Source organism: Artibeus jamaicensis, unplaced genomic scaffold (genome assembly GCF_021234435.1).
Source record: "Artibeus jamaicensis isolate MK-2021 breed Jamaican fruit bat unplaced genomic scaffold, CSHL_Jam_final contig_384, whole genome shotgun sequence".
Taxonomy (NCBI): Eukaryota; Metazoa; Chordata; class Mammalia; order Chiroptera; family Phyllostomidae; genus Artibeus; species Artibeus jamaicensis.
Window position 1 is genome coordinate 1,347,284 of NW_026521810.1, and position 26,454 is coordinate 1,373,737.

Sequence of the window (26,454 nt, forward strand, 5' to 3'; positions counted from 1 at the left end):
AAAAGAAACTGATCCCTATGCTGCTTGGCAGGTGCCAAGGAGTTATCCAGGACAGAAAGGGCAAAGTGATGGGTACTAGGATGTGAATGCTGCCAGGTACAAGAAATTACATGCTTGACAAGGCCAGACAACCAGGAACAAGCATGTAGTGGGAAGTAGGGCATGCATTGATTTAAGTCAGAATGAATATCAGTTATGATTAGACAGTCTCTTAGGGAGGTTTGTAGCAAGCAATCTTTGTTCTGGTCCAGAGCCATCTTCGTAGGTCAGACAGCTGTCCTGTCATGGAATGGTGTCTCCTTCATACTGTATTTTCTTGAATTAAATTTAAGGACTCTGATCTGTTAAAAATTAGTGAATTTATGGGTATATTATAACAGAAGCTGTTTCATAAAAGCAGAGACAAATAGTCCCCCTTATAGTATGTGACAGAGAGGCCAGCACATGCTCTCCTCCTCTCCTGCCCTTCTCACATTCTCCAGCCCTCTGGCCTCCACATCACAGGAAGGAAAGGGGTTGGAATCTTGCCAAAAGGGTTTTCAGAGGATACTGCTGATTTTTGAACCAGAATAGACTCTGGAAATGCTTTCTTGCTCTAAAAAGTGAAGACTCATTACTTCGATCTTTGCAATAAACATCCTGAGTGACTTTCACCTAAAACCTCAAGGGATTTTGAAATACTTTAGGACATTCTGTGCCTGGTCTATTTCCCATCTGTTGGTGCAGTAATTGAGCCAAATGTACCCGAGATAGTGAGATCAGGGCAGTGTAGGCCATGGATGAAAATGAAGGGATGTAGAAAATGCGGCCATCATTCCCTGAGTGTGACTGCAGACTGGGGACTTTTGGCTGACTATTGGGTCTGAGGCATGAGTTCTTGAAAGGCCTTGTTAAGCAATTCTTGTGGCTCTGTGATGGAGTTTTCCCATAGCAAGACATGAGGTTATATAAATTCCTCTTTATGGATCACAAGACTAGCAGTTATACTTCAGCATGGCCAAACACAGATTACATGATTTCACTTCCTCTCTTTGGTTATATTAAGCTGTGGGCTGCCCTTGTGTTATTTAGTGAATAGAATCCCAACCAAGGCAGGTCAGCTAGGACTGGGATGCTTGATGTCTGTGACCATAGAGAGTGTAGAGAAAGCTCAATTATTTTTATGCTCTTTATCCTGGGATGATGATATCTGGTGAGATTTTCCTGATGGGGTGAATTTATACCTTTGAAACTTACTTGGCTTGACCCTAAATTTATAGCTCACTCTTTAATCTTACCATGATTTAATTATGGAACAAATACAAATATTCCCTCTGTCTTTGGAAAAAATAAACATAGATACAGTGTAACTTTTACCCCTTGCTCAACCAACTTCATTTTGGGGGTATTCAAAGCTTAACCTTCCTTCAATCCCATCCCACTGATTAAAGACTAAAAGTCTCTTCTTCTCTAATAGGACCTCAGTTGGTCAAAGTACACACCACTTTGAAACCACCTCTCAGCTAGAAGTACATAAGTCTTGGTGTCACAAATAAACAAACAAAAAAAAATAGGGAAACTTACGCAGAGTTTCCTCAGTCACTTCCCCATCTGAGTGATCTTGCATCCAGCTCTATAGCCTGGGGTGCTCCCTTGTCAAGAGGGAAAAGGTGTGTCCAGCACCCAGTCAGAGAGTGACACAGTCTGATTAGGAAATCCCTGGAGGATGAGAATATATATCCCTACCCTGAGCTTCCACTGAGGTAAAAGTCAGGCCTGGCAGCCTTCCCCAGGCAGGAAGCAACGAGGTGGAAAATGCAGAGCTGCAGGTAAGAGGCTTTTTAGAGAGGAAAGGAGGGTGAGGGGAGATAGAGAGACCTGTGAGTAAGGATTCCAGAGCTCTATTTCTGGATGGAGCCTCAGGTAGTTCTCCTGATGTCTCTGGATCTCAGGTGTCTCTTCTGGGTGACCATCCTCATCTGTGTGACCTTCTTCACCCATATGAAGACAACTTTGGCTTTTTAGGTCTTCAGATTCTCTGTCACCAAAGGGACTAGATCAGAAACCTCTGAAACCTCTGAGGACATTCAGTGAGTCAAAATTATAGGCAAAAGTGCTGTGGGATTCTGTGAGAGAAACAAACTGCTGTGTACAGGTCCCCACCCCTTGGGAAGTCATGCCTGTGAGATTTACACTGAACTCAGATTTTCTTCTTTAGGAGGATCATGGGATTTTCTAGTGGGCATATTTTCTTTTTCAAAGTAAGTATAATTTTCTAACACTGGTTTTCTTATGCTGACTCCTGGAGCCAGTTGGGTACCAGCACTCATGCTTTTCTCAGAAGAGTCACAAGTAGTCTGGTGGAAAAGTGTGAGCCCTGGGGCTAAAGGGCCTGGGGTTCAAGTTTTGACTTTGCCTCTTACTATCTGTGTGAGGTAGTAATGTATGTGTTCATAATGTAACTGTCTTTAGAATATTCTGTACTCTAATGGCTATGGAGTGCCATTTGAGTACAAGTTGTTCACCCAGGAGCCAACAGCTTACCAGTAATCAACAGTCAGGAAGAGATATGTTTACCTTGCATATTCTCATGAAATAACAATAAACTGGGCATGATTCTTTAAAAAATATATTTGTATCTCAATTATAATGAAACAAATTACACAATTTATTTTTACATTCTTGGTGCCTCAGTTTCTCCATCCATTCACTGTGATCTTAATGAGGAGAAGGACCACCAAGGTGGTGGGAAGAGTACATGAATCTGAATCAAAAAAAGCACTTAGAATTGTACCTGGCACAAGGTGGGTACTGCCTAAGTGCCTGCTCTCACTATTAGACATTCTTCCTATTGAATCTGATGCCCCTTTGAAAACTTTTCATCTTCTTAGAACCCCAGATCCATGAGGAGTCTTGTACCTCCAGGTCCCAGCTCTAACAATCATCTCTGAGTTTCTTCTTCTGTAAGCTGAGGCTGTTGCAGGGCTTGAACTTCCCAGTCCATCCCAGCAGCTCATGTCTGTGGTGCCAGGCTGCTGGCCTCCTCTCTGCAGTCCATCCCAACCCCACCAAGTGCATCTCCCTGGCCTATGTCTCTGAACTCTACTTTCCAAAGAGAACAGTGCATTTCTTTCCATTAACACAGGCTGCATGATTTCACTTCCCAGTATGGTATAAAAGAATGCCTCTTCCTTCAAATCTCATCACAGTCTTATCCATTTTAATTGTATTTTTCATTTTTTAGCCTCTTTGATTATCCCAAAAGGTAAGAAGGAGGTCTCTGCCCATTTGTTCCCAGTTGGCCTGGGAGCTTCTTTCATGCCCTGACAGCAGGCCTAACCTTCAACATCCCTGCTCCTACTCCAGTCTTCAAAGTCCAATTGTTTGACAACAAACCCCTGAGTGATTCAGAAATTTATAGATTCCTCCCCGCTCCTCCCCCAGAAGAAGCGAGTTGGCCTTTTGTGACAAAGCAACTGAATAGATTTGCATTTTTTAATGTTATCATCACCTGCTCTCTATATAGGGACACTTGATAGTGTCTTTTGATAGGACATCTGGGGACACTTGATCATAACAGGGCCTTTGGCCAGTAGTTCTCAAACCTGAACTTACAACATCACCTAAGGGCTTATTCAAACACAGTTCTGGGCCCTGTCAGAATTTCTAATTCACTAGGGAGGTATGTGTGTATGTGCGTGGCAAGGATTTGTATTTTTAATAAGTTCCAAGGTGGTGCTGAACTTATTAAAGTCTGGGAACCACACTTTTTGAGAACCTCTTCCTTAGGAGATAAGAAGAGGAGGTTTCTTGTCCAGTGGCAAACTACAAGTTATTTCAGGACAAGAGCCTTGGAGGCCATTTAAAAAAAGAATTTTCAGAGACCTTCTACTGTATTTTACATGAATACTAGGAGTGGGGAGGTGTTAAGTAAGATTATTCTGTTTAACAGATGGAGAAGCAGGCACAACAGGAACGAATGAGTCCATTAGTGTCTGAAACTTGACCTTAGTCTCCTATCAGTTTTGTTCTCTGCCCACAAACAAGTGTTGCTTTAAAGAAAGAGAGGGCAGTAAAAATGTAAAAGGAGTATGAAAGTTTCTGTGGCCAGCTGATGGGCCAAACCCAGTGTGGCCACAAGAAAAATAGTGATGATTTTGATTCTGTAGCACCTCAGAGTCCCTGCTCCAGTGGTTCTCAGCCCCGACTTACCATTAGAATCACCTAAGAAGCTTTAAAAATTCCGTATACCCAGGACTGTTACCAAAACTAACCAGTCAGGGGTGGTGGTCCTACCATTCACCAGGCAAATCTTCAAACTCAGAGTTTGGTGGAAAAGAAAGGAATCTTTTATTTAATGGCATGTTTCTGTCTAAAATATCTGGGTTACAAAAGTAAGGGGAAAGACAAAGAATATGACATCAAAATAGCTATTTAAATATTGGTCATTACAACTACTATATAGGTTCAAGAACTGAAAATAATACAAGAACAAAAATCTGTTCATAGTGCTGAAGATTATCACCAAATTCTGTGGGAATAATGGCAAGTTTCTGCCTCAAAGCCCATTCCTTCTAAGACACCCCCAAAAAATCACCCTAACACCTTCTGCCAGCTCAGTTTAGGGCTGCACCAGGAACCTCTTCTCCTACCCAGAAATGTCTGTAGGTGGTTTAGCTGGTCTCCAGTCATTGTCCAGCTCCAAGCACCTTTCAGAGTCTGTGCCCCAACGTCTCTGTGCACAGGTCTGCACTGGCCACAGCTGGCAGGCCTGCTGGTAACTGTTGAAGCTACCCCACCCCCAACTGGGAGAGGGGAAAGAACCAACTGTCTACTTCCTGACATGCTTTATTTCATAAGTCCTCTCCCAGAATCCTATGCACCCCAAAGGCCAGTGGGAGTGTCCAGCCTTCTAACCAATGAGGTCCAGTATCGGCTTGAATGCCTTTGATTCCCTTCCAGCAGCCCTATTTAGTAGTCTCCTAAGTGGGTAGAGTCTCTAGTCACACATGTATAGCTCAAATCTTCCCCCATTTCCAGGCGCCCCCTATTACAGGACCAATTATATCAGGAACTTGGGGGTTGGAGCCCAAGCATCAGTTGCTTTTAAAGCTTCCCAGGCAAGTCTGATGTATAATCAAGGCTGAGTCCACAACCCTGTTCCATCTCTTTCCTCCCTGCCCCACCCTTTATAAATTAATCATAGACTTATTTTCTCAAAACCTGTGTTCTGAATCTGTCATTGATGTGACGATTCTCATTGAATAACTAGGCATTTGACTCACCAGTAGCATAATTAAGGGAGAAATATGAGAAACTGTATTAAACTTCATTCTCTGTTTCATATTAAGTATAAATCATTTCCTAAACATGGGAGGCAAATGATTGTAACACTTGATTTTGGGGCAAAGAGCCCAGTTTAAAACCTGGATATGACTTGCTATTTGACTTAGGAACATAACTTCATATTTCTGGATGGTAGTTTCATTCACTAGAAGAAAGGGATGGATTAGAGACCAGGGTTCTTTGTTATTTTTAAGAATCTATAGAGAGTATTCATACCATCCACATTTTTTATGAAATGTCAAGAGGAATTTAAGAATACTTGGACTTAACTGGGGATTGCAAACCTGAGTGTATTCGGGTTCCAAGTCAAATCTGTGAGGCTGCCAGTGACAGGGCCTATGGCCAATTGGACTATGCTTGTCCCTTGGAAAAAACAGGCAATGAAAAATAACACCAACACTTTGACTGAATGATGTGTGTGTGTGTGTATATATGTATATAAATAAATTGATGTGGTCTGTGAGCCCCACTTTGTTAGCTTTGACAACTTGTGACAATATGAGTTTGTAACCCTAAATTGAAGGAATGAGTATCAAATCCTGGCCTCACCACTTCTATATGTGTTTCCTCAGAGGAGTTAGTTAACTTTTATAATCCTCAATGTCTTAATCTCTAAAATGAAAGCAATAGTATGTAATTCATATATATTTGAAAAATTAAAACAATAATACATTTTTTAATTTTCCCTACTTCCTGATGGATGTTCAGTAAGCATTAACTATCAATATTATCATAATTGTCATCATCAGATTATGAGGTTCTGACAGCAGAATTTCAGAAACCATTCTGAGAGGGCTGGGGTGAGCAGAGCACATGCATTGAACATTAGCTCTCACTTCATGTGCCCCCTTTGTTTAAGAATTATCCGATACTCGTGATCAGTACGTCTCAGATCCCCTGGGAATCTTGTTACTATGCAGACAATTCTGACTCCCTAGTCTGAGGTGGAACCTGAGACTTTGCATTTTTCCCGAGTGATGTCCTTGCTGCTGGTCTGTGAACCACACTTTGAGTAGCAAAGTTTCAGAATATTGTGGTGAAGTTTTTTTGTTTGGGAGCAAGAAAGAAGTTAATGCAAGGTTTTGGGTGGATCCTAAATTTCCTAGTGCTAATATTCACCTAGTGCTAATATTAAGAACCTTTTCTTAACTGTCTGAGGTAGGCAGAATTCTAAGGTGACCCCCACTGACTCATGGCTTTGTCTAAGCCCCATCTCCTTGAATGTGGATGGGATATATGAATATAATGGAATGTCATTCTCATGATTCATTTCCCTTGTAGGGCAAAGGTGAAGGAATTTTGCAGATGTAATTTAGGTCTTTAACTGGTTGACTTGAAGTTAATCCAAAGGAAGACCAATCTGGGTGTTATCTAAAACAATTAGTGGGCTTTTTAAAGGAAGATCTAGACATCAGAATCGAGAGTTCAAAGAAATATGAAATTATATCTGGAGTCTTCTATTGACCTAGAGAAAACAAACTGTCATGTTGTGTAGAGAGTCATGGGGCAGGGAATGGTGGGTGGCCTCTAGTTGCTGAGAGTATTCTTCTCTGGCAGCCAGCAAGGAAGTGGAGACCTCAGTTGTAGAATGACAAAACTTAATTCTACCAACACACTTGCACTTGGAACAGGACCATGACCTTTGATATCAGTCTGTGAGTCCTTGAGCAGAAACTCCAACCAAGCTGAGACCAGACACCTGACCCAAAGAAATGTGAGCAAAAAAAAAAAAATGTTCTTTTAAAATAAATCACTGATTTTGTGGCAATTTGCTACATAGCAATAGAAAACGAATATGATATCCCAATTCTTTACTTTGATACTATGAATGCCAGTCCCAGTTATACTGCCATGATAACCTCAAACATCTCAGTAACTTAATACAGCACAAGTTTATTTTGCTTGTGCTATATATCGTCATTGGCCAGCTGTGTCAGATTGTGATGGCTCATCATAGCCTTTTGAGAATATTTACAAAAGACAGCTTAGAGACCATTCATTTTATTCTGATTATTTTGACACTAATTCTGTGGTGGAAAAGAGATATTTCTTTTATTTAACAGAAGAAGAAACAGATATTCAGGAATGAGGAAATGGATCCATGGATAGTAGACCTCAGCCTTTTATCAAGATGGCCTGACCATTCTCTGTGATTGCTATTGGCAAACAAGGGCTCAGGATTCATGGTGACAGAAGAGAGGGTGGGGAACAGGGCACCAGAAGAGAAGTGGGAAGACCTGGAAATGACCCACATTCTTCCCACTTACTTTTCATGCCTATCATTAATCATGTGGCCATGCTTAACTTTAAGGGAGCCAGGAAATGAACTCCTTTGTGTATCTCAAAATAGAAAGGTTCCAGATATTGGTGCACACAGTTCTCTCTACCACATAGTGTCATTCAGTAGGTCAGTTCGAGTGGCAGGGTGAGCACCAGGATTTCGGGTGGCCCAATGTCAGGGAGCTGTTCTTACCACCAGGGAACAAACTGGCTGGCATCAAAGTGGAGAGAAGCCATGAGAGACAAGTGAGTGAATGCACCACTGACCCCAGCCCCAGGGTAGAGTAAAAGTTTCTTTGGTGGGACTTTTTGGGTCTCTGAAAATCCTGTAAGTCTGGTCTGTCTTCAGGCTAAAGCCTGTTTTCTTGCAGCAAGAGATTTATCCATATAGCACAGATAAAAACCAACTGGGGTTTTGATGTTTTGTGTGTGCTTGATGTTTGTCTGTCTGCTCTCATGGCCATGCTGGACACAGGGCTGAAGAAAGCTGCTGCCTTTTGTGACCCTTAGAGGTCAAGCCATTTCAGGTGGGCACATCTTCCAGAGAGTGAAGATGATCTAGCATAAAAAGAAAATGCCATTTGTTTTGATGATGTAATGATTTTGGACAGAAATATTTGTAAAATGTATGTAGCATAATCAAAACATACTCATTGCAAATCAATGCCATGAAAAATGTACCTTTACTACTAACTCTTCTAATAAGAGTCTCATTTGTCTATCTCCTGAGACTATTTTTCATCAGGAAAAAGGAATTAAACCTACCACCACAGGTCAAATCTGCCTCTCTTGGAATTGTTCAATTTCTTTGAGGTAGATTCTCTGTCTTTCAGAATTTCTCACTTTGCCACCTTCTAGCCAGGAAAGCATCCAAGCATAGGAGAAGCTGTGTTTCCAAAGCATGAAAAGGATGGTAGCTAGTCCACACCTGTTAGCCTATGTGTCTTTGCTGGCTTCCAGGGAGATATCCCTGGCCTGGCTATCATGGGTGTCCTGTTGAAACTACTTTTGAGTTCCATGGCTGGGCAAACTTATGGTGTGGTATTTCAGCTGAGTGAGAGCCAATGCTATGGCTGATGTGGTCCCACTGTACCTCTTGCTGGCTCCATAGGTCCTCACATCCTGGCTGTGTCATCATTTGTCCTCCAGCTTAGAATGTCTACCTATGCAAGTGATACTCAAAATATTCACCTTCCAGCAGGATGCAAGCACCAACTAGTCAGAACAGTTGCTGCACTACTGTTGCTGAACCATGAAGATCTCCATGGAGCACCTGGAAAGTTGGAGTAGCAGAGGGTGGAAAGCTAGGACTTAAGTAACTGGTTATTCACTAACTAATAAGCACATGTTTCTACATTTGGCCACCATGCTCCTCATGGACTGAGTATCCTGCAGTCTCCACTCTAGGTTACCTTGTCCTTCATCATGGTACCCCTATATCAGCCTAGATCTCAGTTTACTTCCTGTTCTCCATGGGAAGCACAGAGGAACATCTAGGTGTTTTCTCCATTGGTGAAAAGCTGAAGCTAGCAGGGAACTAACATTAGATCCCTCTGCCTAACCACACCATGCCATTATTTTTATCCTTCCCTAATGTCCCCATTTGGCAATAGCTTCTTATTTTACTACAATGGAATTCCCTGAGAGACCCAGTTTGAAAGCAAGCAAAAAATGCCTCGGCTTTTAGCTTCCTCCTCTCTTCTACCTTTTCTCTATTGGCACAGTTTTTGAGCCCAGAAGAGGGAGTAGAATCTGTTTGCTTCCTCTTGTGCCTTCTCTCCTTTCACCCTGGAGACCCAGAGCCTTTCTACTACTTCCTACCAGGAAGAAAATTCCCCTATGTCATATTCACTTCCTTCCCTCCTTTGTGAGGAAGCCCTTGCTCTTGCACTTTCTTGAGGTCAGAGTGGCAGAAGCATCAAAGATAGTAAGAAGGGTAATATGTTGGAAGGTAATTACAATAATCTCCTTATTTCATATGTTATACACTGTTTCATCCTAGAAAAAGAGAGTTCTGAACAAAAGTTAAGCTGTTCTTCATGATTCAGGGGACTCATTATGAACATCGAGTGTTTTGTGCTGTGATATCCTGATATCCCTAGCAGAGCACAGTGAGGTGGAGAGAACTGTTTGTGTCTGCTCTTAACGCCTTTGATTATTGCGCTCTTTGGTTCTTGCACTTGTCTTAATAGTTTTTTTATCTCTCCTATTATTGGACAATCAGATGCCACTTATTTCTGTGTGTTTTCTTACACCAGCCCTCTCTCCATTTCTAATTTGCTACCTCAAATCTGCTTTTGATTAAGAATTTTTGGTCACCTATTGCTGCATAACAACTGCCTCAAAAGTTAATAGCTTAAAACAAGTATTTTATGCTAATTCATATTCTCTAGGTCATGAATTTGAGAAGGGTTCAGCTAGGTGATTCTTCTGCTTTATGAGGTTATTGAGTTCAAACAGTGGTTCTCAGCTGGAGAGTCTAAGATGGTTTTAAATAGCTGGCACCTTTGAGGGGTTTCCTGTGAGGCTGTGCATAGGTGGGACTGTCAACCTGATTCTCTACATGAGGTATCCCTTGCAATGTGGTCTCAGGAGATGTTACATGATGGCTGGTTTCCCTCAGAGCAAAGGTCCCAAGGAAACCAGGTGGAAGCTGAATGGCTTTTTCTGACTTATCTTCTGAGTTCATACAGATCACTCTGTTGTTAGACTTGAGTCACAAACTGGCCCACATTCAAGGGAGGTGACCTGGATTTCAACTTTTGATAATAGGGTGGCACAGTCATATAATAGAAGCCATGTGGAATGAGAGATTTTGCTGTGGCATCTCTAGAAAATACAATCAGGTACTCTGAGAAACTATAGCCACACTCACACAAATAGAAAGAGATTCTTTTTTTTAAAAATATATTTTATTGATTATGCCATTACAGTTGTTCCATTCCCCCCCTTCATTCCCCTCTACCCTGCATACCCCCTGCCACCCACAATCTCTCCCTTTAGTTCATGTCCATGTGTCATAAATTCTTCAGCTTCTACATTTTCCACACTACTCTTGCCCTCCACCTGTCTATTTTCTCCCCAGTGTCTATGCTACTTATTTTCTGTACCTTTTCCCCCTCTCTGCTCCTCCCACTCCCCAGTTGATAACCCTCCATGTGATCTTCATTTCTGTGGCTCAGCTCCTGATCTAGTTGTTTGCTTAGTTTGCTTCTGTTCTAGGTATGGTTGTTAATACCTGCGAGTTTGCTGTCCTTTCACTGTTCATATTTTTATCTTCTTTCTTTTAAGTAAGTCCCTTTAACATTTCACATAAAAAGGGCTTGGTGATGATGGACTTCTTGAACTTGACCTTATCTGAGAAGCACTTTATCTGCCCTTTCATTCTAAATGAAAGTTTTGCTGGATAGAGCAATCTTGGATGTAGGTCCTTGCCTTTCATGACTTGGAATACTTCTTTCCAGCCCCTTCTTGCCTGGAAGGTCTCTTTCGAGAAATCAGCTGACAGTCTGATGGGAACTCCTTTGTAGGTGACTGTCCCCTTATCTCTTACTGCTTCTAGGATTCTCTCCTTCATTTTAATCTTGGGTAATGTAATTATGACGTGCTTTGGTGTGTTCCTTCTTGGGTCCACCTTCTTTGGGACTCTCTGAGCTTCCTGGACTTTCTAGAAGTCTATTTCCTTTGCCAGATTGGGGAAGTTCTCCTTTATTATTTGTTCCAATAAGTTTTCCACTTGTGGCTGTTCCTCTTCCCCTCCTGGTACCCCTATAAGTCGGATGTTGGAATGTTTAAAGATGTCCTGGAGGTTCCTAAGCCTCTTCTACTTTTTTTGAATTCTTGTTTCTTCATTCGTTTCTGTTTGGTTGTTTCTTTCTTCATTCTGGTCCACTCCATTGATTTGAGTTCCAGTTTTCTTCCCATCACTATTGGTTCCCTGTGTATTTTGCTTCGTTTCACTTAGTGTAGCCTTCATCTGTTCATCTAATTTGTGACCAAAATCAACCAGTTATGTGAGCATGCTGATCACCAGTGTTTTAAACTGTGCATCTGATAGGTTGGCTATTTCTTCACCACTTAGTTGTATTATTTCTGGAGCTTTGACCTGTTCTTCTGTTTAGGACATTTTTTTTTTGTCTTGTCTCACCTGTTATGTAGTGAGGGGTGGAGCCTTAGGTGTTCACCAGTGCGGGGCAACCCAGTTGCTAGGTTGTGATGCTGTATGTGGGGGCAGGGTCAGAGAGGGAACAATGGCGCTTGTTCCACTTTCTCTTGGATTTCAGTCCCCTCTGCCACTTCCCACAAGCAAATTGGGCCCTTCTGGTGCTTGTTCTCAGGTGGGTGGGCTTGTGTATGTTCTAGAACCCTGTGGATCTCTCCAACAAATTCTCCTGTGAGGCTGGGAGTCTCTCCCGGCACCTTTTCAATCATTGCTTTTAGGCTTTATTTCCCAGCGCTGGGGTCCTGGGTCACACGGTCTGTCTCGTTGCCCATTTTTGCCTAGTTTATCTGCTCGCAATGTGTGACTGAGGTCAGCCCTGCACCACCTGTGCTCACAGATTGGGCAAAGAGAGCTTCTACCTTCTCCTGAGAATAAAATACATATGCCTTTGCAGCAGAATCCTGTTGGCTACTTTTCAACTGTTTTTTTTTTAATAATAAATTTTATTTAGTTACTTTTCAAGTACATTTTTTACTGTTTAGATTCTTTTTGTCCTTGTTTCTTTGGCCTGTGGTATAATTTAAATGGGCAAATTTTCTAGATGATGAATGATTCAAATATTTGAGGTGTTTGCCACACTCAGATTATAAGAGACTGAAAACATCATTTGGTTTAAAAGGTGTGCATCCACTCATAACACCTTCTGTCCCGTGTCAGCACAGAGTGTCAGTTACTAGACAGCATTACCCAGTGAGTACCCCTATAATCTAGAACTCCAATACTCAGGACAACTCAGAAGACCTGAGTCCGGGCTCTGCCATTTGCTCTCTTAGAGACTTAAGCAAATGAGTGGACTCAATCTGGTGGTTATCTGATTAAGCCTCCTCATTCAGTGCTTTTAAAATGGAAGCTGTGCCCAAGACTGAAGACTAAGTTCAAATTCAGACTGACTTAGAATCCTAGGGTTTTACACCTTGGAGGTGAAATAGCCTCAGCTGCCCAACCCTTGCATTTTAGTGATTTAGAAACTGTGACCTAGATTGGGTAAATGTCTTTCCCAAGATCACATAGCTAATTAACAGATTGAAGGCAGGATCCAGCTTCAGTATCCTGTGTGCTTAAAGACTTCCATGAAGATGTCAGTCTGAATGAAAGGATCAGAATTCCATGGTAGGCTTTGGATGTGTTAGTGTTTATGACTGTGAGTTTACATGTCAAACATCCTTCTATAATATGGATGTGCACACAGGCTTATTGATTCCATTAGATAAAGTTGTACACCTTTACAATATAGTAACTGGTGTTAGCTAAGTTAATGACTATGATACCAGACAGTTCTTGGGCTGTCTCAGGGACCATTGTCAAGAGTTGGAATACAGACAGTGGAAGCTCTGACTTCTCACTGAAGTTTGGTAGCTGTATGTTCTTTAGCAACTTACCTCCCTGAGTTTTGGGGGACTGCTTCTGTAATAACACTGTTGAGAGCAACCACTTGTTGAGTGCTTTCTCTTTGCCAACTCTGTGTTGACCTCTTTATATACCACATGCCATCCAACCCCCCTGTGATGTATGTCCAGCCACAGCTGTTTCACAGATTAGCAGACTGAGCCTCACAAAGGCAACAGAATCTTTCTGCTGGTACCAAACCCTCCAACTGGCAAACAAGGCAGACGGGACTCTCCCTGCCCTCCTCTGTCAGACTCTACAGTTCATGTACTTTCCACAGTGCCCCCCTGTATAGACTCCCTGAGTCTCGGGACTACTGGAAGATGTAGACTTGAGCTGCCCCCAAGGTTGGAATCTGTCCAATGAGTAGAGCTTAGGGGGAGACAAATTTGTATTTAGAAATGACAGAGAAGTTTCTGATCATGAGTCTTTTTTTAGGACTTGGAAGTGTCCATTGTAAGAAGGGTAGCTTGTCCAGCTACAGAGGATGTTAGGTTTGAGAAGGCTGTTTGGCTGATCTGCTAAGCTCAATGGTTTCTGGAGCCCCAACCAGCTCCAGGTTCTGATGGTTATACAGAGCAGAGAAAGAAATCAATTCAGAGGATTGTATAGGCTCAGACTTGCATCAGACTTTGTCATTCCATTAGCTCTGTGGCCTTGGGTAAGTTACTTAATGTATCTGAGTCTATTTCCATTGCTTCATGTTTATAATAGGGATGATTTGCTCTACCAGACACATGAGTTCTGACCTTTAGAGTTGTTCAGAGCAGTGACCCCTCTTACACAGTTGTCAAGCTGGTAGAATTTGAAGCTTGGTGGATTTGTATTGTGGGTGTTGGGGACCTACTGGGTAGAGCTTCAATTTCATTCACTTTGAGAAGGATGGCAACTGTCCTGGGCTAGTGGACTGATCTTGTTGGGGGTTTGCCTATGAGTGGGCCTGTAAAAAGGAGGAAAATAAGGAGGTGTCTTTGGTTTATGGCCTTTCCTGCTAGGGGCTCTGAATGACTCAGGCTTAATGGGAATGCAGTATATGAACAGAGGATTTAAATGAGTGGGAAGATTAGTTGTTTTCCTGAAGCTCTCAGTCAATGAATGATTTTTAGGGAAGAAGTTGGTCAAGTTCAAAACTTTTGACAGGGATGGTTTTAGGGGGATAAGATACTTGTTGACAGAAAGTAAAATATAAAGAGTGTGTATAGCCACTGATGGCAGCAAATCTTAACCTGTTCAATTTTTCTCCTTGAAATTCAGCCCAATGCTCCACTCTGCCAAAGATGGGTCTTCCTGTGCCATGGCTTCCAGTAAGCCATCTGTCTTCTGAGGCTCCACCAGAGTCAAGGACATTGAGATGCTGTCATCCTGACACAGCCATACAAACCAGAAAGAGTCCCACTGTGCTGGTCTGAACTCCCTTAATTCTGGGGGTTGGTGGTTGGAGGAACTAGCTTCCCTCTTTTTTAAAGAACAAAATTAGTTTATGGAGAACCTATTAAGGGTTCCACTTTGAGCAAGGGTAGTTTTCAACAAAAGCTGCCTTTAACCTGGTCATATATTTCTCTGTAGCTTCTTCTCTACCACCAGACTCCTACCATTCTGTGTTTTCCGGACACTTAGTTCAAAATACTTCTTTTATTTTGTTTTACTTTAGCATTTACAGAATTTTTCCAAGTTTAATTTTTATGTAGAATATTTATTTTTCTTATGCGTTTTAGGTTTATGCCATATGCCTGAAACAACATTTTTGGGTTTTTAGGCATTGATTATACAAACTGGAGGTGACTAAGTAATATGCCTAAGGCTTGATAGCTATTTGACTTCATGAACATGCAGGCTGTTACCTTGTTTTTGGATGACTGTATGATCTGACTTAGAGTTTTTAGACTCAGTTGCCTGAAAGCTTTCAGAAGGAAGGTGAACTTTTTCTGTCCCCTACCCACCCTCTCCAGCTTCGTGAATGTCTCAGTCTCTAGACCCAGACAAACATGGGGCCCCAGAAACACCCAGCACCCCTCCTGGGCAAGGTTCTACCTGGAGATGTGTAGGAGAAATGCTGTGTTGTATTAAAGCAAAAGGAAGAGCATCAGTAACCGAGCAGTAAAATGGACTCTCAGCAGATAAAGCAAGAAACGAGGGCTTCCGCCAATATGGAGGCATAGGTGGAGACGCCATGCCTTCTCACACAACCAAGTTTAGAGACAACTAAATATTAGCAACAGAAAACACAGACAGAACACAGAAAATTGAACTTTTCTGAAGTTTGTTAACAACAAATTCTTCAGCCTGACCAGTTAGGGGGCGAAACCAGCAGCTGGCAGAGCAGGGTAGCACAGGAAAACTCTGTCAGACAGACTCAGGCACGCGGAATCCAGGCGCAGGGTTGGACCTAGTGAGAGACCCAGTGACTTCGGGGAAACAGTGAGGGAGCAGGGCTGTGGGTTGACTGTGGTCACACATTCATGCTCGGACAAGCAACGGAGAGACAAGCAATGGAGTGGGTGATTGGAGATTGGACCAGGACCCAACGGGTCCCCGAGGCAAGCGACAGTGGTGGGCACCACCATTTCCCCGCTCTGACCCCACCTCCATATATATACAGCGTCATAACCCAGCGACTCTGAGTGGCCCGGCCCTGGTGAACCACCTAAGGCTCTGCTCCTCACCCAGCGGTGCAAAACAGCAGAGGGGGCCGCCATTTCCTCGCTCTGACCACGCCCCCACATACAGTGTCACGACCCAGTGACCTGGGAGTCCAAGGTTCCACTCCTCACACTTAATGGGCGCAAACAGACCAAAAATGGCTCAAGAAGAACTCAAAGCCCCAGAGCCTATAAATCTAACCGATGAAGAAATAGCAAAACTCTCAGACGCACAGTTTAAAACACTGGTGATTAGGATCCTCACAGAACTGGTTGATTATAGCCACAAATTAGAGAAACATATGAAGGCGAAACTAATTGAAATGAATGGAATTGCACAGGACACCAATAGCAATGAAAAGGAAACTGGGACTCAAATCAATGGAGTGGACCAGAAGAAAGCAAATAATGGCCAAACAGAAAAGAGTGAAGAAGCAAGAATTCAAAAAAATGAGGGGAGATTTAGGAACCTCCAGGACATCTTTAAACGCTCCAACATCTGAATTACAGGGGTACCAGAAGGGGGAAAGGAACAGTCACCAGTGGAAAACTTACTGGAACAAATAATAAAGGAGAATTTCCCCAATCTGCCAAAGGAAATAGACTTCCAGGAAATCCAGAAAGCTCAGAGAGTCCCAAAGAAGTTGGACCAAAGGAGGAACACACCAAGGCACATCATAATTACATTAGCCAAGATTAACATGAAGGAGAGAATCCTAGAAGCAGCAAGAGATAAGGGGACAGTCACCTACAAAGGAGTTCCCATCAGACTGTCAGCAGATTTCTCAAAAGAGACCTTATAGGCAAGAAGGGGCTGGAAAGAGGTATTCCAAGTCATGAAATCCAAAGACCTACATCCAAGATTGCTCTATCCAGCAAAACTTTCATTCAGAATGGAAGGACAGATAAAGTACTTCTCAGATAAGATCAAATTCAAGGAGTTCATCATCACCAAGCCCTTATTATATGAAATGTTAAAGGGACTTACTAAGAAAAAGAAGTTAAAGAAACATGAACAGTGAAAGGACAACAAACTCACAGTTATTAACAACCACACCTAAAACAAAAGCAAACTAAAAGGACAGCTAGATCAGGAGTGGAAACATAGAAATGAAGATCTCAAGGAGGGTTATCAACAGGGGAGTGGGAGGAGGAGAAGGGGGGAGAAGGTACAGAAAATAAGTAGCATAGACAGTAGATAGAAAATAGATGGGGGGGCAAGAATAGTATGGGAAATATAGAATCTAAAGAACTTGAGACACATGGTCATAAACTAAAGGGGGGGGTAATGGTGGGGATGGGGGGGTAGGGTGGAGGGGAATAAAGGGGGGAATAGAACAACTGTAACGGCATAATCAATAAAAAAATAAAATAAATAAATAAATAAATAAATAAATAAATAAATAAATAAAAGAAGGAAGGTGAAGATAGAAATAAAGAAAAGTTTAATTTTCTGGGTGAATTTCTACCTCTATGACTCAGTGCAGTGTCATCAGTCCTTTCCACCTTACTATATTCCTTCTCCTTCAACTCTTCACACATTTGTGTCACTTTTTTTAAATGCCTGGTCTTGTTCATTTTCAGTTCTAGTTCTGTTTTCTTACATTGGGGGTGGCAAAACATGGTTGTTCTCCCCCCCCCAAAATAAGAATAGAATTGTAACTCAAACACTGGGAATGTGCTGCCCTTAAAATTTCTTTCTTCCAGTAGAAGGTCTACTCAGATTCAAGCAAAAATGTAGAATTTTCTGTAACTTAAAGACACATTTAAAGAAAGTAAGGCAGGAGAATAATGTTTTGCTACAAACATCTACAAACATTTTTTTTCCTCTGGGTCTGCCAAAAACTTAACTGTTTACCACACTATGGAAATTTGGGTTCCAGCCTTTTTTAGGAGGTTTTGATTAATGAAAACAATTGCTATTATGTGTTTGTGGCTTCAAGTCTGAAGCCACTTCCTGGAAAGTTCATAGTAAAGCAGCTATTTTGCCAAAGTCCATAGAAAGAAATCAATTTTCTTGGCAGTGGGGGTCCTGGGTGGGGGCTAGGGGGTGGGGTGTGACTGTTACTTAAGGAGGGCAATATTAGGGTCCTCCTCAATTTAAAGGACCCTAAATTGAGGGTCCTATATTTATTTTATTGAAATAAGGTCCTCGTTGAAACATCTCTACTTCTAACCCTGACTAGACATGTGATTTTGAGAAGAGGGTTAACCTCCAACTTATTTGCATCACTTGGAAAAACAAGTGATGGCACTACATATCTCTAAGATTCTTCCAGCTCTGCAGCTCTTTCAGCTAGTGACTGCCCCTCAAAGAATGCCGTCTGACTTTCTGGTGTAAAAATAATTTAAAACATGGTCACAAACCCTCACATAATGCAAGTCTAAGCCTGAACATGATTTTTGGGGGAGGGAGCTGCTTTCATCCAAGGGGAGGCTTTACAGCTCCTCTTGCCTTTGAGTTTAAGTGATTTTTCAAGGTCAGTCATCAGAAACTGTTGAACATCAGAAACAGGACCAGTTAGAACATAACACCTGACCATACCTGGCAGGGCTTATTACCCCAGGGTCCTGTTCATAAACTCTGCAAAGTTAACATACTGGGGTAGGTATGGCTGTGCATGACAGAAAACCCAAACATATAAAAGAAGGCAATCTGGGATGGGGGCAGGCAGCTTCATAAAGCCATGCTCCTCACCTGTGGCCTAAGGTGGTGACTGTAATCCAGCCCTCATATTCATATGGAACCATCAGGAAGGAAGACTAGTGAAGACTTTTAAGTAGACTTCCGAGGAGGATATTACATTTCCACTTACATTTCACTGACCCAGATTTTGTCATGTTGCCACTCCTAGTTGCAAGGGAGGGTTGAATATATAGTCTTTGTGTAGGATAGTGATTTATTTAGTTAAGAGCCTGGTAACTCTATTATTGGGGAAACAGGGAGGACAGATATTGGAGGAAGAAACTAACAGCATCTGTCACAGAAACTGTTTTTGAAGAGCAAGGACTGTGGAATCACCAATCCTAGATTTAAATTTCAGCCCCTGCTCACTTCAGCCCAATAGCTATAAGATATGGCCAAGATACTTAAGCTCTTTAATCTCTTCTGTTGTATCACCTATAAAATGGCCATAATATTCACATAATAGGGGTAAAATAGAAGAACAAATGCTTGGAGTTTAGCACAATAGCTGTCACTATTACATTAGTCCCTGCATCAGAATCTTTGACTTCTTTCATTTACTTAGATATGCAGTAATAGTTATACCTGGTGCATGTAACTCCTACTTCTTTCATATCCTTACCAGAGAACTAGTAAGTCTGGCTGAGACCAATACAACTGGGGACAAAGCAACTTGGTCACTACTGATATGACCTTTTTCTAAGTGGTCTGATGAACCAGAGGTTTCTAAGTGTTACAGGTAAAGTTACAGAAACATTTGTGTATCAGAAACATGTGGGTAGGATGGGATAGGATGGGACTATGTAGGAGTAGGAAGAGCTTAGGGTAGAGAGTCCTGGAGCAGATATCCAGCTAAGGGGAAAATCTCACTGCCTACCTATGACTCTGAGTCACTAGAGTGGGGGTTTAGACTACAACTCTGAGCCTGGCTTCTGATGGTCCTGACTGATAAGGGAGGGCTCCTAGAGTGCAAGGATCACTTCTTCAGTTTAACAGCCCTGTCCTGGCCAATTAAGAACCATTTGGGTTTACTGTGAGACATTCAGAATGATAATCTGTTCCAGGAACAGAGAACAAGTCACATTCCTTCATGGAAATGGGGTGGTGGTGGTGGTGGTAGAGGTTTTTTGTTTGTTTTTGGTTTTGTTTTGTTCCTAGATTTACTCATCACTCCCAACTTTCTAGTAGACTCTCAGTCAGAAAGTACTCCCTGGTACTTTCAGGACTGGGCTTCGTGTAGGCCATGGCGGCTGTAAATAACACTGGGGTTCTGTCCTCATGGCTGTCCCCATGGGGAGCTAAACAGGTATGGCAGATGGCATGACTTCTCCCATTTCTTTTTCCTCTTGGAGCAACTTTTCAGCTTCTCCCACTAGAGGTGGGGGTATTTCTCCATTCCACTGATAGCATGTTTGGCCCTATGACTTGTTTTGACCAGTGGAATGTAGGCAGAGAAGAGCAAGCTAGTTCTTAGCAAGGCTGTGAGTGGTTTTGCTCACATTGATTGTCTTTTCCCATCACATGAGAAGACCATCTCCCAGAAAGACATTGATCCAAGGAGGATGAGAGACACATGGAGCTGACTTGAATGCCATCTGAAGCTTGGAGCCAAGCCTAACACAGCCTAAATGAGTGCTGCCAACTTCCATCTGACTCATAGACTTGAGAGCAAGAATAAATTATTGTTATTTTAAGCTAATCAGTTTTGGCCTTGTTTGTTAGCAGTATTGTTGTACCAATGGTTATCTGATACAACAGGCAATTGCAATATGGTGTGAGAGGGCCTACAGGGAGAAACAGAGGCATCTGAACATCTTGGGGACATTCATGCAGAGGAGGAATGCTTCATAGACTTCTGTATATTATTCACTTTAGGACCTCATGTTGCTTTTTCCCTGTGATGCCCTACAGCAGAGAGTTAGCAGTATATAGACTCCCCAAGTGTTTGTCAGAACTGTATGTAAAATAAGACTTCATCCATAAGGATTTATTTATAAAGACTATAGAAAAACTTCTCTGACAAGTAAAATGAGGGCCTTTGACTTATAGTGATTCATTTACTCATTCAGTCATTCAAAAAGTAGGAGGATGAATAAAATGAAGTAGGATTCCTCTGCACATAGAGCTTACCTTCTAGAGAGAGGAGTCATGGTTGATCCCAAATACCATAGAAAGCAATGGGGCAGGAAAGGAAAATGTGGAGTGTTGGGGTAGAAGGGTGGTTCCATTTTATACAGGAAGATTAGGAAGACCTCATCAAAAGTGATGTTTGAGCAGAGAGACAGGAAAGAGAAGAGGACCCAAATAGTGGCCTTAGCTGAGGAGAGGGTCTTGGGCTGAGGGGCAGGGAGTACTAAGGCACATTTCAAGAGAGACAGATGCTCAGTGTATGGAACTTCCAGGCCAAGGCTGTTTGTAAGTACTCTGTGTATTTCATGTTAGGTGTGTTCAGTGACTATAGCTGTAGAGGAACAAATCCCCAAATTGTGAGTTTTCTTATTGAAAAATCTAGGCAAAAAGGTTACTTTTATTAAGTGAAGCTTCCAGAATCCACCCCTGGCAACATCTTCAAGGGGTTCTCTCTTTGGATGTTTGTACCTCCTGGTGACCCCTCTGTGTTCTTCTCTAGGCTACTGAGTGCTGGACCTAAGGTCTCCACTTTCTGTGTTCTTTGGAAGCTATTGGAAACAATGTTCTTCTTGTACCTGTTGATAATGGGTGTTTCTGCCTTCACCATTCTGCCTGCGAAACACAGCGGTAAGAAGTGACTCAGCTGGAAAGTGCTTGCCTGCTGTTTCTCTGGGGAAAGCATGTGTTTAATGAGGGAGGTTTTGTTGTTAAAAAAAACCAAGGTGTGATTATGAGAGGGGAAGGGATATAGGGAAGGGCAAGATGGGTTAAGGTGGGTCAAATGTATGGTAGTGGAACACTAGACTTTGGGTGGTGAGCATGCAATCAAGTATACAAATATCAAATTATAATGTTGTACACCTGAAGTTTATATAATGTTGTTACCTCAATAAATGTAATACAAAAATAAAGAAATGAAATGCAAATACAGAATCAAAGAATTAAAAAAAGTAAGGTGTTGTCTTGCCTTGGTAAATGACAACTGTTTCCCCTGGCCCATCTTCCATGCTCCCCTGGGCATCTGCCATTCCTGCCAAAGGAGTGAACCAAATGAGTTGTGCTTTGCCCTTCCTAAAAGATGACTTTGAGTTTTAATCACACATCCTGTCAGGACTAAGCTCTGTTTTAAAAAAATTTGAAGTAAGATAAGGTCTACTTTAATGAGTCAGAAAGTAAAAAATATGGCCAAACATTTTAATTATTATTTTTCATCATCATGTGAATCTGATTTAACTTTTCCTACAAAATGTACATTGGAATTGATGGCAGCCCTAAAGTGCCTATTTAGAAGTTTTGAAACCTTTCTAACAAAAGGAGTTAATGGGGGTACCAAGGATATGGACCACTTTGTTAGGGGAATGCTGTTTCTTTGGATTTGCCCATGAAAGGGAGGTTTAGGACATAAAGCCTGACTGTAGTCTCTCTGTCCTTCAGTGGCTTCAGAAAACTGCCAGTTCCGTGGCAAGCATTTTAAAACTGACTTCAAGGTGGATGGCGAACCTGTGGTCCTGAGGTGCCCCCAGGTGCGGTATTGGCTGGGGGCCTCTGCCAGTCCCCACATCAACCTGACCTGGCGTAAAAATGATTCTGCGAGGCTGATCCCAGGGAAAGAAGAGACGAGAGTTTGGGTCCAGGATGGTGCTCTCTGGATTTTGCCAGCCATGCAGAAGGACTCTGGAACCTATATCTGTACCATCAGGTAAGCCCCTCTGGTACAAGGGTGGGTGTGGGAGCTCTTGAACAAGAGCTGTACTCTTGTATAGCTCTTCAGTGATGACCTGCATTTTAAAATCCAATGTACAGGTGAGAATCCATCTTATGTCCTCTTCACTGTTCTTACAGTTTCTCCTATGCAAAAGCCTTTCCCCAGATGTCCTCATGGCACCTCTCTCCCATCATTTAAGTCTTTGGTCAATTGCCATATCTTTAGCCACTCTATCTAAAACAGGACTCCTGTCACACTCTCTTTTTAGCCTATCATTATATTTCTTTATCTGACACACACATATGTATGCATGTAGTTAATGTTTGTCCACCCCATTGGAATGCAAACTCCAGGAGGACAGGGACCAGGCCTATTTTGTTCACTGCTGAACCCACACGAACACAAGGAATAGATATAGAACATTGAATAGAATTTGAGACTTGGATGAGACGTTAGGAATAAATTAAGTCAACTGCTTACTCCATATATAATAGAACCAAGCTCACTTATGAAGTTCTCCCAGGTTGTAGATGTGGAGCTGAGATTGGGACCCACAGCTTCTGACCCACAAGTCTAGTCCCTCTCCTTTGTCTATTGCTTTTTAAAAAATTGTGGTAATGTATGCATAACATAAAATTTACTATTTTAATCGCTTAAATGGTACAATTCAGTTGTGTTAGGTACATTCATATAGTTTAGTTACCACCACCACAGTGTGGCTCCTGAACGTTTTTCATCTTCCGAAACTGAAAATCTGTTCTGGTTAAACAATAACAACTTCTCATTTTCTCCTCCCTCAGCTCTTGTCACCCACAATTCTACTTTCTGTCTCTATGAATTTGACTACTGTAAGCACATCATATGAGTGGAACCGTATAATAGTTGTCTTTTGATAATTGTCTTTATTTCACTTAGCATAATGTTTTCAAGGTTTATTCATATTGTACAATGTATCAGAATTTAATTTCTTTTTAAGACAGTGATATTCCATTGTATGTATAGACCTCATTTGGATTATCTATTTGTCTGTCCGTAGACACTTATATTTCTTCTGCTTTTTGGTTGTTGTGAATAATGCTGTAATGAATATGGTTGTACAGGTGTCTGTATGGGTGGGTCACATGGTAATTCTGTGTTAATTTTTTGAGGAACCACCATATTGTTTTCCACGGTGTTTGCACTGTTTTACATCCCCCTAGCAGTGTACAAGTTTTCAGTGTCTCCACATATTCACCAACACTTATTATTTTCTGTTTTTTCCCCCCTGGGGATAGGGTGTGGTTGATATAATAGCTGTCCTAATGGATATGAAGAGTTATATCACTGTGATTTTGACTTACATTTTCCTAATGATTAGTTATGTTGAACATTATGTCTTTCCATGTGCTTTCTTGTCAATTGCATATCTTCTTTGGAGAAATATCTGTTTAAGCCTTTTGCTCATTTTTTAATTGAATTGTTTATTTGTTTTTGAGTTATAAGAATTCTTTATATATTCTGGATATTAATCTCTTACCAGATGTATGATTTGCAACTATTTTCTACCATTCCATGGATTGTTTTTTTACTCTGCTGATAATATTATTTAATGCACAGAAGTTTTTAATTTTGACGAAGTTCAGTTTATCTATTTTTTACTTGGATGCCTGTGCTTTTGATGGCATATCCAAGAAATAACTGCCATGTCTGATGTCATATTTTCCCCACGTGTTTTCCCCTAGGAATTTTTATAGTTTTAGCTCTTCTGTTTAAGTCTTTGACCCATTTTGAATTAAATTTTATATGTGGTATAAGGTAAGGGTCCAACTTCATTCTTTTGCATGTGGATATCTAACTTTCCTAACACCTTTTGTTGAAAGACGGTCCATTTCCCATTGGATGGCTTTGGTCTAGCTTGCTCCTTGTGAAAGAGAAAATTGTAGGTTTAGCGTTGGAAATCTTGAAAATTTACCGGCTTATTTCTTCTGAAAGGATTAGAGCCAACTGTTGGCCTGATTAAGAAATTAGGGCTCCTAGCCTTCTCTCTCCAGCTGTAGCCTGTATCCCTTCCTGAAGGTTATAACCACTCCTCCTACCAGGCAACTTTAGAGTCTCTCCAGATTTCATAAACCTATTTGATTTAAGAAGCCATACCTACTCACACTACACTGACATTTAGGAAGAGAACCAAAGAAAGTGACATTCTTAGCACAAAGTTATTGCTGATGAATATGAGAATTTCAGATATCACCAGTCCCAGATTCTTAGATGGTGTGTGTGTGTGTGTGTGTCACATTCTATCAATGAAAGCAGGCAAGCAATGTCTTATCTCTATATTGGGGAAATTTGGATGTGTGATTTTACAGTAGCTACAATGTATAGTTTTTCTTTCTTTTCTAGTCCAAAAATATTCTACTTTTTTTCCCTGAAGGAACACTACTAGGAAAACTTAAAAGTGTATTAGAAAAGGAATAAAATGTGGAGTCAGGTTTGACATGGATGTGAATCTGAACCACCTCATTTCGTATCTGGTAGGACTTTTGTATGATAATTGACAATTATGGACCTTAGTTTTATCTTCTGACTACCACCCTTTTCCTGTAGAGTTTTTTTGGGGAGGGTTCTGTGAAATTACTGCATGCGAAGCATCTAGTAATGGGACCATCAAAGTATGTGGTCAATAGATAAATACAAATATTCTTTCTTTCCTCAAAGGCAATATTTGTTGATTACTGAGATGACAATATGCAAAAATCACAAAGACATGGGCTAAGTCATGTTTGTCTTAAAGACTATTTCTATACTTCACTAAAAATTGTATCTAATTTCCTTATTTTATTTTATGTTCTAGAAAAATAGAGATCTGGAATTGAGGGCCAGTAGAAATTTGAATCTGGGTCAAACTTCCTGAGCATGCAGAGAGTTTACTTTGCTGATACCTAAAACTCTCTTCTAGGCAGAGGGCATGAATTGCCCTGTCCTTGTGATTTTTGCAATCTTGTGATCTAGAACCCATGTGGTCCTTCTTTTAATCAGGGTGGGGAAGATGCTGCAGCTGAGTAAAACAGGCTTCAAATCTCAGTGGCTTTAAACAACAAAGGCTTATTTATCACACATAAAACAAGCTCTGGAGTGTTTGGCCAACACTCAGGGACCCAGACTGAAAGAGAGGTTGTAATATCAAATGTTGGTCACTGTACCCAGAGAAAATTTGTTCTGAATCTCTCCTGGCTACTAAAACTTTGATGTAGAACTGATACACATATGACTCAGTGATTAAAGTCCTATAACTCTACCCTCCCACAGAGGGGCCAGGACATGTACTCCCATTGTGTTTCAGGACTGGGAGAACTGGAAATATGTAGTGAACAATACAAATGATTACCACCCTTTTGCTGTGGGTATACAAACATATATGGGGAATATGACCAGGGATCAAATTACTCCTCAACCTCTCTCTATTGGGTTATTTTCATGGAGTATTTTCCTCAAGGGGAATTATCAGATCAATAATGTGAATAACTCTCAATGAGTTTAGTCTCTTGGTTTCTGTCTAGTAAGCTTGGTTTCTGTAGATACTGTCCTAATTTAAGGTTTTCTCAGGGCCATCCTGGGTTTCCAACCTTGGTCTGACATCTTTGTAGCTATAAAGCCTGAGGAAATTACTTAATTTATGTATACCTAATATTCCTCATCTAAAAATTATGTAACAATAATTCCTAACTCATATTTTTGGAGAATAAATGAAATAAAGTATGCAGAACACCAGCACAGAACTGGCTCCTCACCTGCCTCCTCATCTGGAAGAGCTTCTAAGTGGACTACTCACAGATATACACTGTTCTTTAGATTTGTCTTCATTCATATTTTCCCAACTTGCATTTTTCAAGGTGACAGTTAACTTTTTGTATTTCTTTGTGCATAAAATGTCTGTTCATCTCTTTTTTCTATTTCTAAAACAGATATGAGCATAATATAATATTGGCTTATATACTTGAATTCTTTATACTTTCAGATAGTAAGCTTTTATCACATATTTCTTTCAAATGATATTTTTCAAATGTTCTTAGTATATTTTATTGATGATGCTATTACAGTTGTC

General features: G+C 41.2%; 1 protein-coding gene across 4 annotated transcripts in view; it reads left to right on the forward strand.

The window, feature by feature from the left end:
* Positions 1-1,664: 1,664 nt before the first annotated feature.
* The window catches only part of IL1R2 (interleukin 1 receptor type 2), a 40,944-nt gene continuing 16,154 nt past the window's right edge, over positions 1,665-26,454 (forward strand). The window contains exons 1-4 of one of the 4 annotated variants that reach the window (XM_053664674.1): positions 1,665-1,808; positions 14,468-14,616; positions 21,168-21,295; positions 22,103-22,367. In XM_053664674.1, the coding sequence (XP_053520649.1) occupies positions 21,229-21,295; positions 22,103-22,367 (332 nt within the window). In that variant the 5' untranslated portion in view covers positions 1,665-1,808; positions 14,468-14,616; positions 21,168-21,228. Of the gene's footprint in view, positions 1,809-2,206; positions 2,241-14,467; positions 14,617-19,163; positions 19,278-21,167; positions 21,296-22,102; positions 22,368-26,454 lie in introns of those variants that run through there. The other 3 variants (XM_037148861.2, XM_053664675.1, XM_037148864.2) reach the window with 3 other exon arrangements.